Below are 20,329 nucleotides of genomic sequence, written 5' to 3' on the forward strand. Positions count from 1 at the left end.
TCTATTTTATTTCGCATATTCAACACTGTTTCATAATAATCTGTTTTTCTATAGAACATTTACATTCTAATAAATCAGATTAAACTTTGCTTTAGCTCTTCTAAGTGTAAGGACAGAGCAGGAGCTTATGTTTCAGCTTGTCTGTGTGTAAGTGTGTCACTTCCACCGATGCCATCTTGATTAAACTGCTGAAATGCGCAGTCGAACATTTCAGCAAAGAATCAACAAAGAACTCAAATTTTTAGTGGATTAATCATGATATTCAAAAAGTTACAATGGGAACATAAGCTACCTGTTTTGACACTATGGCAACTTATACTTTGAATTGTTTTATATATATATATTTTTTAAACCTCTCTATATTTATTTATTTATTCAAGAATTTATAAATAAGGGTATACAATTTTGACATCTATGTACAGTGATATGCGATAAAGATTCTATGCTACATGTGCGTCAATGGAGCACATACTAACCAATACCATCACAGAGTGCGGTGGATATTTGGAAAAATTTGATACAGTAAATCAAAAATAGCGAGAATATTACTGTATTTAAAAATATAATACATATATATTACACGATTTGTGAATACCGGGTAAGCAAGAACAGTCAAAAACGATCACTACCCAGTTCTTTCACAGACTCTAGTATTTGCATCTTTAAAAATGTGTATTTGTTGTTCGATTTCATGATCATCTCACAATACTTGTGAGATTTTCATTGCATTCACACCATTGTATACGCTCATCTTATAAATCCTTGATTCATTATATCTAAAAAGTTATATCTAAAAAGTTATATAATTTGTCAGTTTCACCTCGTTTTTGTTTTCGACTTAATTGTAAAACTGAAATTAGATAATAAATGTAATCAATAGTTCAACAGTTCTCTCATGATTCATTACAAGATGTAGAGTGCTTAGATTGTTTATTTGTTACCAGTTACTGTTACCATGGTGATAAATATGAAACTAACTTAGTGATTTGTGATAAAGATCCTACAGAAATCATTTTAGTTTGCATATTGAGTGATTTCAATATCGCATATCACCAACCATAGTGATTTGTGATAAAAGATCCTAAAGAAATCATGTGAGTTTGCATATTGAGTGATTTCAATATCACATATCACCAACCATAGTGATTTGTGATAAAATATCCTGAAGAAATCATGTGAGTTTGCATATTGAGTGATTTCAATATCACATATCACCAACCATAGTGATTTGTGATAAAGATCCTACAGAAATCATGTGAGTTTGCATATTGAGTGATTTCAATATCGCATATCACCAACCATAGTGATTTGTGATAAAGATCCTACAGAAATCATTTTAGTTTGCATATTGAGTGATTTCAATATCGCATATCACCAACCATAGTGATTTGTGATAAAGATCCTGAAGAAATCATGTGAGTTTGCATATTGAGTGATTTCAATATCGCATATCACCAACCATAGTGATTTGTGATAAAAGATCCTAAAGAAATCATGTGAGTTTGCATATTGAGTGATTTCAATATCGCATATCACCAACCATAGTGATTTGCGATAAAGATCCCACAGAAATCATGTGAGTTTGCATATTGAGTGATTTCAATATCACATATTACCAACCATAGTGATTTGTGATAAAGATTCTAAAGAAATCATGTGAGTTTGCATATTGAGTGATTTCAATATCGCATATTACCAACCATAGTGATTTGTGATAAAAGATCCCACAGAAATCATGTGAGTTTGCATATTGAGTGATTTCAATATCGCATATCACCAACCATAGTGATTTGTGATAAAGATTCTAAAGAAATCGTGTGAGTTTGCATATTGAGTGATTTCAATATCGCATATTACCAACCATAGTGATTTGTGATAAAGATCCCACAGAAATCATGTGAGTTTGCATATTGAGTGATTTCAATATCGCATATTACCAACCATAGTGATTTGTGATAAAGATCCTAAAGAAATCATGTGAGTTTGCATATTGAGTGATTTCAATAGCACATATTACCAACCATAGCACCAACTGACACAAATTGCCATGGTTACCCATGGTAAGATGTCTTACAGTTAACATTTGAATTCTTATTTTAAATATTGACAAATGACTATGGAATATTTCATATATAGTTGATATTGTATTTGCTTCTGTCTATTGAAAGTGCTTTTGCTATTCCAGTGGTGGACCATCTCAAGGACGCCCTGCACCAGGTCATCCATCGCCTGGACACCCATCTCCAGTACGTCCATCGGCAGTACACCCATCTCCAGTACGTCCATCGGCAGTACACCCATCTCCAGTACGTCCGTCGGCAGTGCACCCATCTCCAGGGCACCAATCCCCAGGACATCAACCTCAAAGTTACTCCTCTCCAAGTCGTCCATCCCCATCCACTGGTCCGTCTTACACCCCCTCTTATCAACCACCCCAGCAATCTGCAGTGCCTGCTCCACCGCCTCCACCACCCCCGGCTCCTACATATGCGAAGCCAGGTTTCCAACGGTAAGTATTTAGTACAACACACTGTGTTTATATTGTGAGGCTTTCATTGTACCATACATTATTATTCTGAGAGTTTATTTATTATGTGGCATTACACTTCACCCAAATGGACAGTCAGATATTTTTACCCTTGAGACTGACCAATACAGTGGCATTGTATGTATCTTTAGAAAAAAAAGATTGCTTTTTGTATATTTTAGTACCGATATATACAACTCAATACTCAATACAATATTAGTGTAGTGTAGTGTAGTGTAGTGTAGTGTAGTGTAGTGTAGTGTAGTGTAGTGTCGTGTCGTGTCGTGTCGTGTCGTGTCGTGTCGTGTCGTGTCGTGTCGTGTCGTGTCGTGTCGTGTCGTGTCGTGTCGTGTCGTGTCGTGTCGTGTTGTGTCATATTATGTCATGTGGTTCATTAATTCAATTTTAGTTGAGTTTAAGTAGTCTACATTTGTACTCTGACAAATATGTTGATGTACTTTGAGGGGAGGGGAGGGGAACTGAGTGTTCACATACAGTTTCAGATCACATATAGTCAAATTACGAAACAATCATGCATAGCAACTATTCACCACTGTGACTACCATGTCTATTGCAACTGTCAATACATGATAATACATAGCAACTGCAGTCACACATAGCAACATGTACCCTAGTCACCAGTCACATAGCAACAGACACCCCAGTCACCAGTCACATAGCAACAGATACCCCTGTCACCGGTTACATAGCAACATACACCCCAGTCACCAGTCACATAGCAACAGATACCCCTGTCACCGGTTACATAGCAACATACACCCCAGTCACCAGTCACATAGCAACAGGTGCCCCAGTCAGCAGTCACATAGCAACAGGTGCCCCAGTCACCAGTCACATAGAAAAGCTACCACAGTCACCAGTCACATAGCAACAGATACCCCAGTCAGCCGTCACATAGCAACAGATACACCAGTCACATAACAACAGATACCCCTGTCACCAGTCACATAGCAACAGGTGCCCCAGTCAGCAGTCACATAGCAACAGGTGCCCCAGTCACCAGTCACATAGAAAAGCTACCACAGTCACCAGTCACATAGCAACAGATACCCCAGTCAGCCGTCACATAGCAACAGATACACCAGTCACATAACAACAGATACCCCAGTCACCAGTCACATAGCAACAGGTACCCCAGTCAGCCGTCACATAGCAACAGATACCCCAGTCAGCCGTCACATAGCAACAGATACCCCAGTCAGCTGTCACATAGCAACAGATACCCCAGACACCAGTCACATAGCAACAGGTACCCCAGTCACCAGTCACATAGCAACAGGTACCCCAGTCACCAGTGCAGTGTTATTTGTTTGTTTGTGTTCTAATTCTTCTTGTCATTTTAGTAAAGTATTAAAGCAGTTCTCACTAGTGCACTCAAATATAGCAGCTCACCGTAGAATATAAACATTGAAGTAAATATTTTATTACTAATATCATCATTAAATTGTTATTTTGTCTGAGTGTTCATTTATAATGACCTGTATATTATGCACAATGTTTTGTATTACATAGCAATATAGCACATCACTGACAGGATTCTAACCTAGGATGGGGAGGGAACCAAACTGGACAATCGTCTTCCACATTGTAGACCATTCTAAACCCAAATGAATACACCCATTTAGTCCTAATAATGTAAATAAATTCTCTGATTAAACATCAATATTAAACTAAAATCAAATTTGAAAAGAATGTGATGAAAATGCCATAAAATTCGCGTCAATATGAATTATTATAATTTGTATATTTTGATGATATTCAAATTGACGAAAATCACTCACTGTTTCAAAATTTCATGATTTTTTCCATACTCACAATATTGTGAATTTAAAGCATTTTGTGGTCACTATGTTTTCGACTGTATATGCTTTAGAAGTGATTATTGTGTACCCAGTAACTGAAATATGTGGGTATCATTTCAGACAAGATGGCTGAAAATATCAATGTGGATCTCGCCTCTCTCCTTTGAATTTCATACTTTATTTTAAACTGTAGTGTATTTGTTCTTAAACATGATAACAATTTATTTTTAGTTGATGTTGATTTAATTGTCTTTATAAATTGATTGGTGATATTAGCCCTCTCACATTGTTATTGAACACTGTGCAAATATTAATTTGATTTGTGGAACTTTCTCTAAATCCAACGTTGTAGATTATGAAATGTTTTCTATTGTGTTCAAAAAATGTCATGATAACTTGATCTTTGTTGACCCTGGTGGTGAAAGGGTCAAAGGTCATAGTTAACTGATGGTTAAAGGGGTTAATATCGACCAATCAAATAGGCTGTTTTTTTTAGCCTGTCAAATTTTATTTGCATGATTAGATTTTATTTGAAGGGGACATAATTGAAAAAGACATAGATTAACTTAATGAATGAAATTGTTTCTGATCATTTTTGTGACATTGGATAAAAGTTGTACATCTTCGTCATTGATGTGCCAACTGACTTGATAAAACATTTTTTTGTTTATTTCCTTTTAACTACAGATCTTTTCATTTTTGCTAACTGTCTTTAATTGTTAATTTATGCACCTCTGATATTAAAATATACTTGAAAGTGCTGAGATTATTATGGCCAAAAAATTACTTCCAAAAGAAGTTCTTGTTTTGAAGAAAATTATGGGGAAATTCACCCTTTTCGATGTGATTATAATCTGGATTTGAGAAAAAATGTGTTTTATTTTGTTTTTTAATAGAATTTTTACAATATTTCGACTGAAACTTGAAAAAATGTTGTCAGCATCCTCTTCTGACCTGAAATGTGCGCTGACCTGAAATAAACAATTTGTTGTTGCCGGCCTATAATATGGTTCACATGTGACAAATTTTCATTGAATTAAAATAAAGTTAAAAAGAACACTAGAATGTCCAATCCATGTCAACCCTGTAATTTATTCCGAACACTTGTTTTTAACCATAGATGCTTCTATTTCAGTTTATAATTGCACCAAATATCAATGCAGCGTGTCATTGCAGTGATCACTATAGTAACACATAGAGTGGTGTTTTTATATGGTTGTTTAACTAATCACATCAAACTGTATCATACTGTAAACCCCTTAATTTCCGCATCTGTGAATTATCGCGACTTTATGATTTTATTGAATTTGATATCAATTGGCTGAAGTTGCTGGTACTTCGTGTCATATGACTCTAAAGAACTGTTCGTTGTTTTCACGAACTCACAAAAATCATGAAAATTTGTATCTCGCGAAATTTAGGCGGTTACAGTACACTCAATATGTTAAGAATTTTTGTCTGATCATCTACATAACGACGGAGTTGGGAATAGTATTGGTGCAATGTATCGATAACATTGTTTGAAGTGAGTTCATCATGTGTACACTTCAGTAGCAGCAACATTGCAACACCTGATATACCCTTTAATATTAATCATATACTTTTATATTCCAAATGATTCTAAATAAAGGCTTACATCAGAAGACGTGCAAAATGCAGCCCGACCCATGTACAGAGTGGCTCCACCACCCGATCCCAATGAAATCATCGCCAGAGCACTGGCTCAGAATCCTGATTCGACCAAAGAGTAGGTTACGTTTGAATGATGTTTGCTGTACACCACTCGGCAATGCATAGTGGTATACCTTGCAAGAGTATTTCAGAATTCTCATCCTGTTATCAGCACAAAGCATTTTTTTTTTCTTCTGCTTTTTATCTATCATGGTGATTTGTATGAACGTCCACATGAATAAATGACTCGGATAAACCAGAGGGCATAAGTCAGTTGATACAAATCATCATAATTCAAAAAGGCCAGCTGATAATTAAGCAAAAATACATTTTATCTCTATTTAGCCGCATCCTATTTCTCGCTCAATGTTACTGGGTATAAAGAGGAAGTAATTTCATAATGTCACAAACAAGTACTGCAGGTTTCTTTACTTATTGTTGCTTGATAGTCCAATTTATCTCCGCATAAATTGACAAGAATCCAATGAAATCCAACGGTATATTCTCTTGTCTTATCATCTGCTTTTATTTCTATCTATCTATTTTCTCATTGCTAACTTCTTAACTTTACCTATCGCGATTAGTGTGTGCGGCATTAAACCAATATTCACGCCTTCACAAAAGCCCAGTCCAAGTACCAGATCAACAGGTCATTCCAGCAGTGCATTTAGCAGCCCAACAGGATCCTACGATTCAGGGTAACCATGACAACGATTTCTCTGTAAATATTATACTAATTATGCATGGTTTAGAGTAGATGTAGATACTAGTATGTAAATAATAGTTTGTTTATTTGGGTGTAGTGTTACCATAACTGTCCATTGCCATCAAATATATGATGTTTCACTCATGAAATTATAATGTTTATAATTATACAATCATTTAATCAAAAGTCAAGCACAGAATAGATTAACACTCCATAAATCATGTCTGCATGTTATTGGTATTAATAAAATACAGTGATCTAGATTTATAAAAGCTGTTTTCATACCCATATAAAATTGCCATTTTGTGTTATAAGCTAATCTGGCAACCAATCCAAAGGCCAATAGCGAATACCAGCCAATCACCTGGCCATCAGCCGATAGAGAATACCAGCCTATCACCTGGCTATCAGCCAATGGAGAATACCAGCCAATCACCTGGCTATCAGCCAATAGCGAATACCAGCCAATCACCTGGCTATCAGCCAATAGTGAATACCAGCCAATCACCTGGCTATCAGCCAATAGGGAATACCAGCCAATTACCTGGCTATCAGCCAATAGTGAATACCAGCCAATCACCTTGCTATCAGCCAATAGGGAATACCAGCCTATCATCTGGCTATCAGCCAATAGCGAATACCAGCCAATCACCTGGCTATCAGCCAATAGTGAATACCAGCCAATCACCTGGCTATCAGCCAATAGGGAATACCAGCCAATTACCTGGCTATCAGCCAGTAGTGAATACCAGCCAATCATCTGGCTATCAGCCAATAGGGAATACCAGCCAATCACCTGGCTATCAGCTAATGGAGAATACCAGCCAATCACCTTGCTATCAGCCAATAGGGAATACCAGCCAATCACCTGGCTATCAGCCAATAGTGAATACCAGCCAATCACCTGGCTATCAGCCAATAGTGAATACCAGCCAATCACCTGGCTATCAGCTAATGGAGAATACCAGCCAATCACCTTGCTATCAGCCAATAGGGAATACCAGCCAATCACCTGGCTATCAGCCAATGGAGAATACCAGCCAATCATCTGACTATCAGCCAGTAGTGAATACCAGCCAATCACCTGGCTATCAGCCAATAGGGAATACCAGCCAATCATCTGACTATCAGCCAGTAGTGAATACCAGCCAATCACCTGGCTATCAGCCAATAGGGAATACCAGCCAATCATCTGACTATCAGCCAGTAGTGAATACCAGCCAATTACCTGGCTATCAGCCAGTAGTGAATACCAGCCAATCACCTGGATATCAGCCAATAGGGAATTCCAGTCAATCATCTGGCTATCAGCCAATAGTGAATACCAGCCAATCACCTGGCCATCAGCCAATAGTGAATACCAGCCAATTACCTGGCTATCAGCCAATAGGGAATACCAATCAATCACCTGGCTATCAGCCAATAGTGAATACCAGCCAATCACCTGGCCATCAGCCAATAGTGAATACCAGCCAATTACCTGGCTATCAGCCAATAGGGAATACCAATCAATCATCTGGCTATCAGCCAATAGTAAATACCAGCCAATCACCTGACTATCAGCCAGTAGTGAAAACCAGCCAATTACCTGGCTATCAGCCAATAGGGAATACCAGCCAATCACCTGCCTGTCAGCCAATCACCTGGCTATCAGCCAATCACCTGGCTATCAGCCAATAGTGAATACCAGCCAATCACCTGGCTATCAGCCAATAGGGAATACCAGCCAATCACCCGGCTATCAGCCAAAAGTGAATACCAGCCAATCACCTGGCTATCAGCCAATCGGGAATACCAGCCAATCACCTGGCTATCAGCCAGTAGTGAATACCAGCCAATCACCTGGCTGTCAGCCAATCATCTGGCTATCAGCCAATAGCGAATACCAGCCAATCACCTGGCTATCAGCCAATAGTGAATACCAGCCAATCACCTGGCTATCAGCCAATAGGGAATACCAGCCAATTACCTGGCTATCAGCCAATAGTGAATACAAGCCAATCACCTGGCTGTCAGCCTATCATCTGGCTATCAGCCAATAGCGAATACCAGCCAATCACCTGGCTATCAGCCAATAGTGAATACCAGCCAATCACCTGGCTATCAGCTAATGGAGAATACCAGCCAATCACCTTGCTATCAGCCAATAGGGAATACCAGCCAATTACCTGGCTATCAGCCAATAGTGAATACCAGCCAATCACCTGGCTATCAGCCAATAGTGAATACCAGCCAATCACCTGGCCATCAGCCAATAGTGAATACCAGCCAATTACCTGGCTATCAGCCAGTAGTGAATACCAGCCAATCACCTGGATATCAGCCAATAGGGAATTCCAGTCAATCATCTGGCTATCAGCCAATAGTGAATACCAGCCAATCACCTGGCCATCAGCCAATAGTGAATACCAGCCAATTACCTGGCTATCAGCCAGTAGTGAATACCAGTCAATCACCTGGCTATCAGCCAATAGGGAATACCAGTCAATCACCTGGCTATCAGCCGATAGAGAATACCAGCCAATCACCTGGCCATCAGCCGATAGAGAATACCAGCCAATCACCTGGCTATCGGCCAATAGTGAATACCAGCCAATCACCTGGCTATCAGCCAATAGGGAATACCAGTCAATCACCTGGCTATCAGCCAAGAGTGAATACCAGCCAATCACCTGACTATCAGCCAGTAGTGAAAACCAGCCAATTACCTGGCTATCAGCCAATAGGGAATACCAGCCAATCACCTGCCTGTCAGCCAATCACCTGGCTATCAGCCAATCACCTGGCTATCAGCCAATAGTGAATACCAGCCAATCACCTGGCTATCAGCCAATAGGGAATACCAGCCAATCACCCGGCTATCAGCCAAAAGTGAATACCAGCCAATCACCTGGCTATCAGCCAATCGGGAATACCAGCCAATCACCTGGCTATCAGCCAGTAGTGAATACCAGCCAATCACCTGGCTGTCAGCCAATCATCTGGCTATCAGCCAATAGCGAATACCAGCCAATCACCTGGCTATCAGCCAATAGTCAATACCAGCCAATCACCTGGCTATCAGCTAATGGAGAACACCAGCCAATCACCTTGCTATCAGCCAATAGAAAATACCAGCCAATCACATGGCTGTCGGCCAATGGAGAATAATGGCCTATCACCTGGCTATCAGCCAATAGCAAATACCAACCAATCATCTGGCTATCAGCCAATAGCGAATACTGGCCAATCACCTGGCTATCAGCCAATGGAGAATACCAGCCAATCGTATGGCTTTTAGCTAGTAGGGGCTATCAGCCAATCACTTGGCTATCAGCCAGTAGTGAATACCAGCCAATCACCTGGCTGTCAGCCAATCATCTGGCTATCAGCCAATACCGAATACAAGCCAATCACCTGGCTATCAGCCAATAGAAAATACAGCCAATCACCTGGCTATCAGCCAATAGGGAATACCAGCCAATCACCTGGCTATCAGCTAATGGAGAACACCAGCCAATCACCTTGCTATCAGCCAATAGAAAATACCAGCCAATCACATGGCTATCGGCCAATGGAAAATACTGGCCTATCACCTGGCTATCAGCCAATAGCAAATACCAGCCAATCATCTGGCTATCAGCCAATAGCTAATACTGGCCAATCACCTGGCTATCAGCCAATGGAGAATACCAGCCAATCGTATGGCTTTTAGCTAGTAGGGGCTATCAGCCAATCACCTGGCTATCAGCCAGTAGTGAATACCAGCCAATCACCTGGCTGTCAGCCAATCACCTGGCTATCAGCCAATAGTGAATACAAGCCAATCACTTGGCTTTTAGCCAATAGGGAATACCAGCCAATCACCTGGCTATCAGCCAATAGTGAATACCAGCCAATCACCTGGCTATCAGCCAATGTAGAATACCAGCCAATCACCTGGCTATCAGCCAATAGGAATTACCAGCCAATCACCTGGCTATCAGCTAATGGAGAACACCAGCCAATCACCTTGCTATCAGCCAATAGAAAATACCAGCCAATCACATGGCTATCGGCCAATGGAGAATACTGGCCTATCACCTGGCTATCAGCCAATAGTGAATACCAGCCAATCACCTGGCTATCAGCTAATGGATAACACCAGCCAATCACCTGGCTATCAGCCAGTAGTGAATACCAGCCAATCACCTTGCTATCAGCCAATATGGAATACCAGCCAATCACCTGGCTATCAGCCAATATAGAATACCAGCCAATTACCTGGCTATCAGCCAATATAGAATACCAGCCAATCACCTTGCTATCAGCCAATATGGAATACCAGCCAATCACCTAGCTATCAACCAATAGTGAATACCGGCCAATCACCTGGCTATCAGCCAATATAGAATACCAGCCAATCACCTTGCTATCAGCCAATATGGAATACCAGCCAATCACCTAGCTATCAACCAATAGTGAATACCGGCCAATCACCTGGCTATCAGCCAATGGAGAATATTGGTCAATCACTTGGCTATCAGCTAATGGAGAATACCAGCCACTGGAGAATACCAGCCAATCACTTGGCTTTTAGCCAAAAGGGAATACCAGCCAATCACCTGGCTATCATCCAATGGAGAATACCAGCCTATCACTTGGCTATCAGCCAATGGAGAATACCAGCCAATTACCTGGCTATCAGCCAATAGTGAATACCGGCCAATCACCTGGCTATCAGCCAATGGAGAATACCAGCCAATCACCTGGCTATCAGCCAATGGAGAATACCAGCCAATTACCTGGCTATCAGCCAGTAGTGAATACCAGCCAATCACCTGGCTATCAGCCAATAGTGAATACTAGCCAATCACCTGGCTATCAGCCAATGGAGAATACCAGCCAATTACCTGGCTATCAGCCAGTAGTGAATACCAGCCAATCACCTGGCTATCAGCCAATAGGGAATACCAGCCAATCACCTGGCTATCAGCCAATAGTGAATACCGGCCAATCACATGGCTATCAGCCAATGGAGAATACCAGCCAATCACCTGGCTATCAGCCAATGGAGAATACCAGCCAATCACCTGGCTATCAGCCAATGGAGAATACCAGCCAATTACCTGGCTATCAGCCAATAGTGAATACCGGCCAATCACCTGGCTATCAGCCAATGGAGAATACCAGCCAATTACCTGGCTATCAGCCAGTAGTGAATACCAGCCAATCACCTGGCTATCAGCCAATAGGGAATACCAGCCAATCACCTGGCTATCAGCCAATAGTGAATACCGGCCAATCACATGGCTATCAGCCAATGGAGAATACCAGCCAATCACCTGGCTATCAGCCAATGGAGAATACCAGCCAATCACCTGGCTATCAGCCAATGGAGAATACCAGCCAATTACCTGGCTATCAGCCAATAGTGAATACCGGCCAATCACCTGGCTATCAGCCAATGGAGAATACCAGCCAATCACCTGGCTATCAGCCAATGGAGAATACCAGCCAATTACCTGGCTATCAGCCAGTAGTGAATACCAGCCAATCACCTGGCTATCAGCCAATAGGGAATACCGGCCAATCACCTGGCTATCAGCCAATGGAGAATACCAGCCAATCACCTGGCTATCAGCCAATGGAGAATACCAGCCAATTACCTGGCTATCAGCCAGTAGTGAATACCAGCCAATCACCTGGCTATCAGCCAATAGGGAATACCAGCCAATCACCTGGCTATCAGCCAATAGTGAATACCGGCCAATCACATGGCTATCAGCCAATGGAGAATATTGGCCAATCACTTGGCTATTTACACAACAATGAATCCCCACAGCACCCTATAGAATAAGGAGAAGGGTCTATGTGCGAGGCAAATACCTCAAACATCATCATGTCTAGACCCTGCTCCGAATACAATACGCTGCTGTGTTCGATTCATTATTATAGTTATAAATCACCTCCATCAGAATTAAACAAATTTAGTGAAATTTGGGGTGCTTTTGTTAAAAAAGCCCTAATCCTGATACCAGGCAATAGTGTGTTCCAGCCAATCACCTGTATATCAGCCAAAAGATGCAAACAAGTCAGCTGGTTATCAGCCAACAGCAAACACTAGTCAATCACTGGGCCATTAGCTAATACCAGCCAATCACCTGGCTATCAGTGAATACCAGCCAATCACCTGGCTATCAGTGAATACCAGCCAATCACCTGGCCATCAGTGATTACCAGCCAATCACCTGGCCATCAGTGAATACCAGCGAATCACCTGGCTATCAGTGACTACCAGCCAATCACCTGGCCATCAGTGAATACCAGCCAATCACCTGGCCATCAGTGAATACCAGCGAATCACCTGGCTATCAGTGAATACCAGCGAATCACCTGGCCATCAGTGACTACCAGCCAATCACCTGGCCATCAGTGAATACCAGCCAGTCACCTGGCCATCAGTGACTACCAGCCAATCACCTGGCTATCAGTGAATACCAGCCAATCACCTGGCCATCAGTGAATACCAGCCAGTCACCTGGCCATCAGTGAATACCAGCCAGTCACCTGGCCATCAGTGACTACCAGCCAATCACCTGGCTATCAGTGAATACCAGCCAATCACTTGGCTATCAGTGAATACCAGCCAATCACCTGGCTGTTATTGTATGAGGTCTTATTCAATCATCTGGTTATCTGCCAATTCAAGTTGTATATTTAATTTTTATAGACAATTAAAACTAACGTATACATGAACTTCATTTGTCCTATTAACCAATTCTAATCTTTCCATTTTCTCAGAGCCACCCAATGTGAACCAATTACATATCGTACTAAATTTGTGACTAAATGTGACTCTCGTTTGTAATTCCTTTTGTGTTGCATTATGGGTATGTCTTAATGTTATCCAGAAGTCCATGCATTGTGATGTAATTCTGCCATTTTGTTTTGCCTCCATTTTGCATTGTGTGTGTTATGATGTATGTGTATTGTTTCCTATCCTACCTGCCATCCAGCCTTGATCTCAGTCAAAACAAAATTATCTACAAATAAACAACATTTTATATAAAATTGCGTACAGAGTGTTCACGAGGACATCATCAGATTTGGACAATGTGGTATTATACTTACTTTGAATTGTATTTATTCTATCTATTTTTTTATGTATATAATATACATCGTAGGTTCACTAGTGTTAGAGATTGACATGTAAATATATAAAAAAATGGACTCATCAATGTACACCATAGGTTTACTAGTGCCCCAGTTAAAAATTGACTTGTAAAAAATATTCACTACAGGTTTCCTAGTGTTTGAGTTAGAAAAATGTACTTGCTGATATACTCCTTAGGTACCAGTGTTCCAGAAAGATGTCCGATGACTCGAGTCTTTTAGGTAGAAATGGACTTGGCAATGTACACGTAGGTTTAATAGTGCTCCAGTTAAAAATTGACTTGTAAAAAATATTCACCACAGGTTTACTAGTGTTCTAGTTAGAGATAGACTTGTAAAAAATATTCACCACAGGTTTACTACTGTTCTAGTTAGGGATAGACTTGTGAAAAAATATTCACCACAGGTTTACTACTGAGCTAGTTAGAGATAGACTTGTAAAAAAATATACACCACATGTTTATTAGTGTTCTAGTTAAAAATGGATTTGCCAATATACTCCATAGGTGTACCAGTGTTCCAGAAAGATGTCTGATGACTTGTCAAATGTACACATAGGTTTACTAGTTTACTAGTGTTCCAGTTAGAGACTTATTATGACTTGTAAAAAATATCCACTACATGTTCACTCATGTTCGAGTTCGAAATTGCCGATATACTCCATAGATTAACCAGTGTTCCAGAAAGATGTTCTTGTCTGTATACATCATAGTGTTCTAGTTAGAGATAGACTTGTCAATATATATAATAAATTTATCAGTATTTAGATACACAGTATTTTAGATATTTTACACACTGATTTCTAAACTGACTCGATATTTACATACCCTGCTGTGATATCCTTGCCTGTAATGACATTGCCTGCTTTACATTCTGCATGTTTTGTTTGAATTAGGTATCCCCTGACTCCTCCTCCACTAAGTCCAGATGAACGGATAGCCCAAGCTCTGGCAGCTGAGGGCGACATAGTCTCGTAAGCGGCATGAATAACAATTTAAATATTTCTCATCAGAGTTCTCATCAGTTTTAAAAACTACCACCTCATATTTAATATGAATTCACTACTTTACTAAAAAAAAAATCCAGATAAACTTTCTCTTAATTTTTGTCAATCTTAATAAGATTTTGTTTTCACAGTTATGTTTATAACTTTTCTGTGGGAATATACTAGTACAATGTAATACTATTTACTGTTTTATGTATTCTTATACTTAATGCATGTTCACTTCCTATCTTCTATCTTATAAAATATAACAGCCCATGAAATTCCTGAAATTGTGTGGCTACCAAGCCCCTGTTTTCACCTTCTCAAATATGTACAAATATATGTGTGTACTTCTATGGGCAGTATTGCTTTTAATACTGAAACTTGAACATCCAGCCCACCATATTGCATCATTAGAAATCCACTGAAAATTTAGCAATGCAAATTTCTCATCCAGGTCACGTTTGCAGGCCACCATACACTGAATAAACATTTATATGACAATTGTATTAAGTCTTAATTTGCATGATTTCTAGCACCACTTGCCACATTTTAGCATGCAGGTGCATTCCAGGTAAATCACCATATTTTCACATAGCCACATAATTTCAAATAACTATCAATTCTTGTTATTAATTTCTCTGCTGACAGTGTTGTTGATTCATAATATCTCACTTAGTCTTTTTTTGTTGCTTTCCTTTCTATTTCTAGTTCTGGTGGTGTGAAAGTTTCTTTCCAACCATCTGACACTAGGAGACACGCCCATAGGTAACTTTTCACACATACTCTTGCAGTTCTGACCAATCATAAAGGTCCTTCCAGGCCACTGTATTTTTTAACAGCCCTCTGTGATTTACCTGGCACTTCTGGGCTACCATACCGCTTTTGGTAAAAGCACAATGGCTTTTACGCAAAGTGAAAACTTGAATTAATATGTGCCAAAAATTTGTTAATTCACAATTTTTCCAATTAATCTTTATTAACCTACTAGTATCTTAAGTCAAAAAAAAAATGTACACACAAGCAGTACCAGTATTGCTTACCAAAATGTATGTGCAGTATTCTTTAGACACTTGCTTTCAACTTGACTTTCGGCATGTAGATATAAAATTCAAAATGAAGCAGCCTTTTCCATAATACTGACAGAAGAGAACAGAAAGATGCACATTTAATAATTTTTTTTTTTTGTGAATGTTGTGTTTCGTGTGATTTTAGAAAATTCACTTATTAACATTTAATGTATTTGTGATTTAATTTGCATATCAGATTAGATTTTTTTGATCAAGACCTGCAGAAAATGTGAAATTTTAATAAATTTGACTCAAAATTACTGGTAACAAAAGGTATTATTCACAACTACTTAAAAACACGCAAAATCAAAATTTTAGCAGGAAACATTAAGAGAATAATATCACGATTGCCTTGGAGGGACTGATTTGTTTTGTTTTTTAGTAAAATAATTCAAAATTGGATCAAAAACTATTTCAGAACTGCAAGGGTCCCTTCAATTAACAAATTTCTCAAATTATTTTTAGGAACTTCCTGCATTAAAGGGTCAAGGGGCATGACCTTTGATAATATAGCTCTCTTATTTATTGACAATTTTTAATTCCAAATCATGATTGTTTGGGTGTGTTTTGATGTCACATATCCATATGCGTAGAGCAATACTGGTACTGATCATTCAATCTAAAGGTCTACTTTTTTTTTTTCAAGTCTTCTTTTCTAGGTGTTTTGCATAATGCATTTTCTCCACCAATGGTTATTTTTTTGACTGTTAGTTTGTTTGTTTGTCATGTACATTTATTTCCTCATTATAAAATTCAGTTTTTCTGGAAATCATCATTGCAGGCTACTTTATCATAATAACCGATCTTCTTTCAGCATTACGCACTTAAAGTCATCAGATTTTGATTGTTCACAGTTTTTAACATTTTCCTGTCTCAATTTAATGACCCACGATAATATCATTTGGTCAGGTTCAGGGTAGATCATAAGGACAAGTTCAGGGTGGGCCAAGGGAAATATCATAATAACCATTTCAGGGTGGGCCAAGGGCAATATCATAATGACCATTTCAGGGTGGGTCAAGGGCAATATCATAAGAGCAGGTTGCACTCATGGTGTCTGGCTATTTTATTTTCACTAAAATTGTGATGCATGTAAATTCATTTGCGCTACACTTCTTGCTATAACATTTCATATTGCCATATTGTTATCACACCACACTTTTATGTCACTGTTGTGTTTTGTTCATTATTGTGTATATTTTTTGCTTTCTACAAAAAGATGGAAATTTCATATTGTGTTTTTGTGATTTCAGTGGGAAGCCATTATCGGCTCCAAATCAATATGCTGCTGCAGCTAGAGGCCCCATGGGACCATCAAGTAAGTAGAGGGTCCCCTAGGACCATCATATAAACATAGCCCTCTAAAACCATCAAGTAAGTAGAGGGTCCCCTAGGACCATCATATAAACATAGCCCTCTAAAACCATCAAGTAAGTAGAGGGCTCCCTAGGACATCATATAAACATAGCCCTCTAAAACCATCAAGTAAGTAGAGGGCTCCCTAGGACCATCATATAAACATAGCCCTCTAAAACCATCAAGTAAGTAGAGGGCTCCCTAGGACATCATATATACATAGCCCTCTAAAACCATCAAGTAAGTAGAGGTCCCCTAGGACCATCATATAAACATAGCCCTCTAAAACCATCAAGTAAGTAGAGGGCTCCCTAGGACCATCATATAAACATAGCCCTCTAAAACCATCAAGTAAGTAGAGGGCTCCCTAGGACATCATATATACATAGCCCTCTAAAACCATCAAGTAAGTAGAGGTCCCCTAGGACCATCATATAAACATAGCCCTCTAAAACCATCAAGTAAGTAGAGGGCTCCCTAGAACCATCATATAAACATAGCCCTCTAAAACCATCAAGTAAGTAGAGGGCTCCCAAGGACATCATATAAACATAGCCCTCTAAAACCATCAAGAAGTAGAGGGCTCCCTAGGACATCATATAAACATAGCCCTCTAAAACCATCAAGTAAGTAGAGGGCTCCCTAGGACATCATATAAACATAGCCCTCTAAAACCATCAAGTAAGTAGAGGGCTCCCTAGGACATCATATAAACATAGCCCTCTAAAACCATCAAGTAAGTAGAGGGCTCCCTAGGACATCATATAAACATAGCCCTCTAAAACCATCAAGTAAGTAAAGGTCCCCTAGGACCATCATATAAACATAGCCCTCTAAAACCATCAAGTAAGTAGAGGGCTCCTTAGGACCATCATATAAACATAGCCCTCTAAAACCATCAAGTAAGTAGAGGCCTCCCTAGGACCATCATATAAACATAGCCCTCTAAAACCATCAAGTAAATAGAGGGCTCCCTAGGACATCATATAAACATAGCCCTCTAAAACCATCAAGTAAGTAAAGGGCTCCCTAGGACCATCATATAAACATAGCCCTCTAAAACCATCAAGTAAGTAGAGGGCTCTCTAGGACATCATATAAACATAGCCCTCTAAAACCATCAAGTAAGTAGAGGTCCCCTAGGACCATCATATAAATATAGCCTTCTAAAACCATCAAGTAAGTAGAGGGCTCTCTAGGACATCATATAAACATAGCCCTCTAAAACCATCAAGTAAGTAGAGGTCCCCTAGGACCATCATATAAACATAGCCCTCTAAAACCATCAAGTAAGTAGAGGGCTTCCTAGGACATCATATAAACATAGCCCTCTAAAACCATCAAGTAAGTAGAGGTCCCCTAGGACCATCATATAAACATAGCCCTCTAAAACCATCAAGTAAGTAGAGGGCTCCCTAGGACATCATATAAACATAGCCCTCTAAAACCATCAAGTAAGTAGAGGTCCCCTAGGACCATCATATAAACATAGCCCTCTAAAACCATCAAGTAAGTAGAGGTCCCCTAGGACCATCATATAAACATAGCCCTCTAAAACCATCAAGTAAGTAGAGGTCCCCTAGGACCATCATATAAACATAGCCCTCTAAAACCATCAAGTAAGTAGAGGGCTCACTAGGACCATCATATAAACATAGCCCTCTAAAACCATCAAGTAAGTAGAGGGCTCCCTAGGACCATCATATAAACATAGCCCTCTAAAACCATCAAGTAAGTAGAGGTCCCCTAGGACCATCATATAAACATAGCCCTATAAAACCATCAAGTAAGTAGAGGGCTCCCTAGGACCATCATATAAACATAGCCCTCTAAAACCATCAAGTAAGTAGAGGGCTCCATAGGACCATCATATAAACATAGCCCTCTAAAACCATCAAGTAAGTAGAGGGCTCCCTAGGACCATCATATAAACATAGCCCTCTAAAACCATCAAGTAAGTAGAGGGCTCCCTAGGACCATCATATAAACATAGCCCTCTAAAACCATCAAGTAAGTAGAGGTCCCCTAGGACCATCATATAAACATAGCCCTCTAAAACCATCAAGTAAGTAGAGGGCTCCCTAGGACCATCATATAAACATAGCCCTCTAAAACCATCAAGTAAGTAGAGGGCTCCCTAGAACCATCATATAAACATAGCCCTCTAAAACCATCAAGTAAGTAGAGGTCCCCTAGGACATCATATAAACATAGCCCTCTAAAACCATCAAGTAAGTAGAGGGCTCCCTAGGACCATCATATAAACATAGCCCTCTAAAACCATCAAGTAAGTAGAGGGCTCCCTAGGACATCATATAAACATAGCCCTCTAAAACCATCAAGTAAGTAGAGGGCTCCCTAGGACCATCAAATAAACATAGCCCTCTAAAACCATCAAGTAAGTAGAGGTCCCCTAGGACCATCATATAAACATAGCCCTCTAAAACCATCAAGTAAGTAGAGGGCTCCCTAGGACCATCATATAAACATAGCCCTCTAAAACCATCAAGTAAGTAGAGGGCTCCCTAGGACCATCATATAAACATAGCCCTCTAAAACCATCAAGTAAGTAGAGGGCTCCCTAGGACCATCATATAAACATAGCCCTCTAAAACCATCAAGTAAGTAGAGGGCTCCCTAGGACCATCATATAAACATAGCCCTCTAAAACCATCAAGTAAGTAGAGGTCCCCTAGGACCATCATATAAACATAGCCCTCTAAAACCATCAAGTAAGTAGAGGGCTCCCTAGGACCATCATATAAACATAGCCCTCTAAAACCATCAAGTAAGTAGAGGGCTCCCTAGAACCATCATATAAACATAGCCCTCTAAAACCATCAAGTAAGTAGAGGTCCCCTAGGACATCATATAAACATAGCCCTCTAAAACCATCAAGTAAGTAGAGGGCTCCCTAGGACCATCATATAAACATAGCCCTCTAAAACCATCAAGTAAGTAGAGGGCTCCCTAGGACATCATATAAACATAGCCCTCTAAAACCATCAAGTAAGTAGAGGGCTCTCTGGGACCATCAAGTGAGTAGAGGTCCCCTAG

At 39.8% G+C, this 20,329-nt stretch overlaps 1 protein-coding gene across 7 annotated transcripts in view; it reads left to right on the forward strand.

Moving 5' to 3' along the window:
• Positions 1-20,329, forward strand: part of LOC102801147 (PDZ and LIM domain protein 5-like) — a 78,787-nt gene that overhangs the window by 47,699 nt on the left and 10,759 nt on the right. For 2 of the 7 annotated variants that reach the window (XM_085493847.1, XM_085493853.1), the window contains 5 exons: positions 2,186-2,509; positions 5,981-6,097; positions 6,606-6,719; positions 14,757-14,834; positions 17,170-17,234. In XM_085493847.1, the coding sequence (XP_085349973.1) occupies positions 2,186-2,509; positions 5,981-6,097; positions 6,606-6,719; positions 14,757-14,834; positions 17,170-17,234 (698 nt within the window). Of the gene's footprint in view, positions 1-2,185; positions 2,510-5,980; positions 6,098-6,605; positions 6,720-14,756; positions 14,835-15,557; positions 15,615-17,169; positions 17,235-20,329 lie in introns of all 7 variants that reach the window. The other 5 variants (XM_085493848.1, XM_085493849.1, XM_085493850.1 and 2 more) reach the window with 5 other exon arrangements.

The sequence above is a fragment of the Saccoglossus kowalevskii genome, chromosome 19, assembly GCF_978046115.1.
Source record: "Saccoglossus kowalevskii chromosome 19, keSacKowa6.1, whole genome shotgun sequence".
NCBI classification, from domain to species: Eukaryota; Metazoa; Hemichordata; class Enteropneusta; family Harrimaniidae; genus Saccoglossus; species Saccoglossus kowalevskii.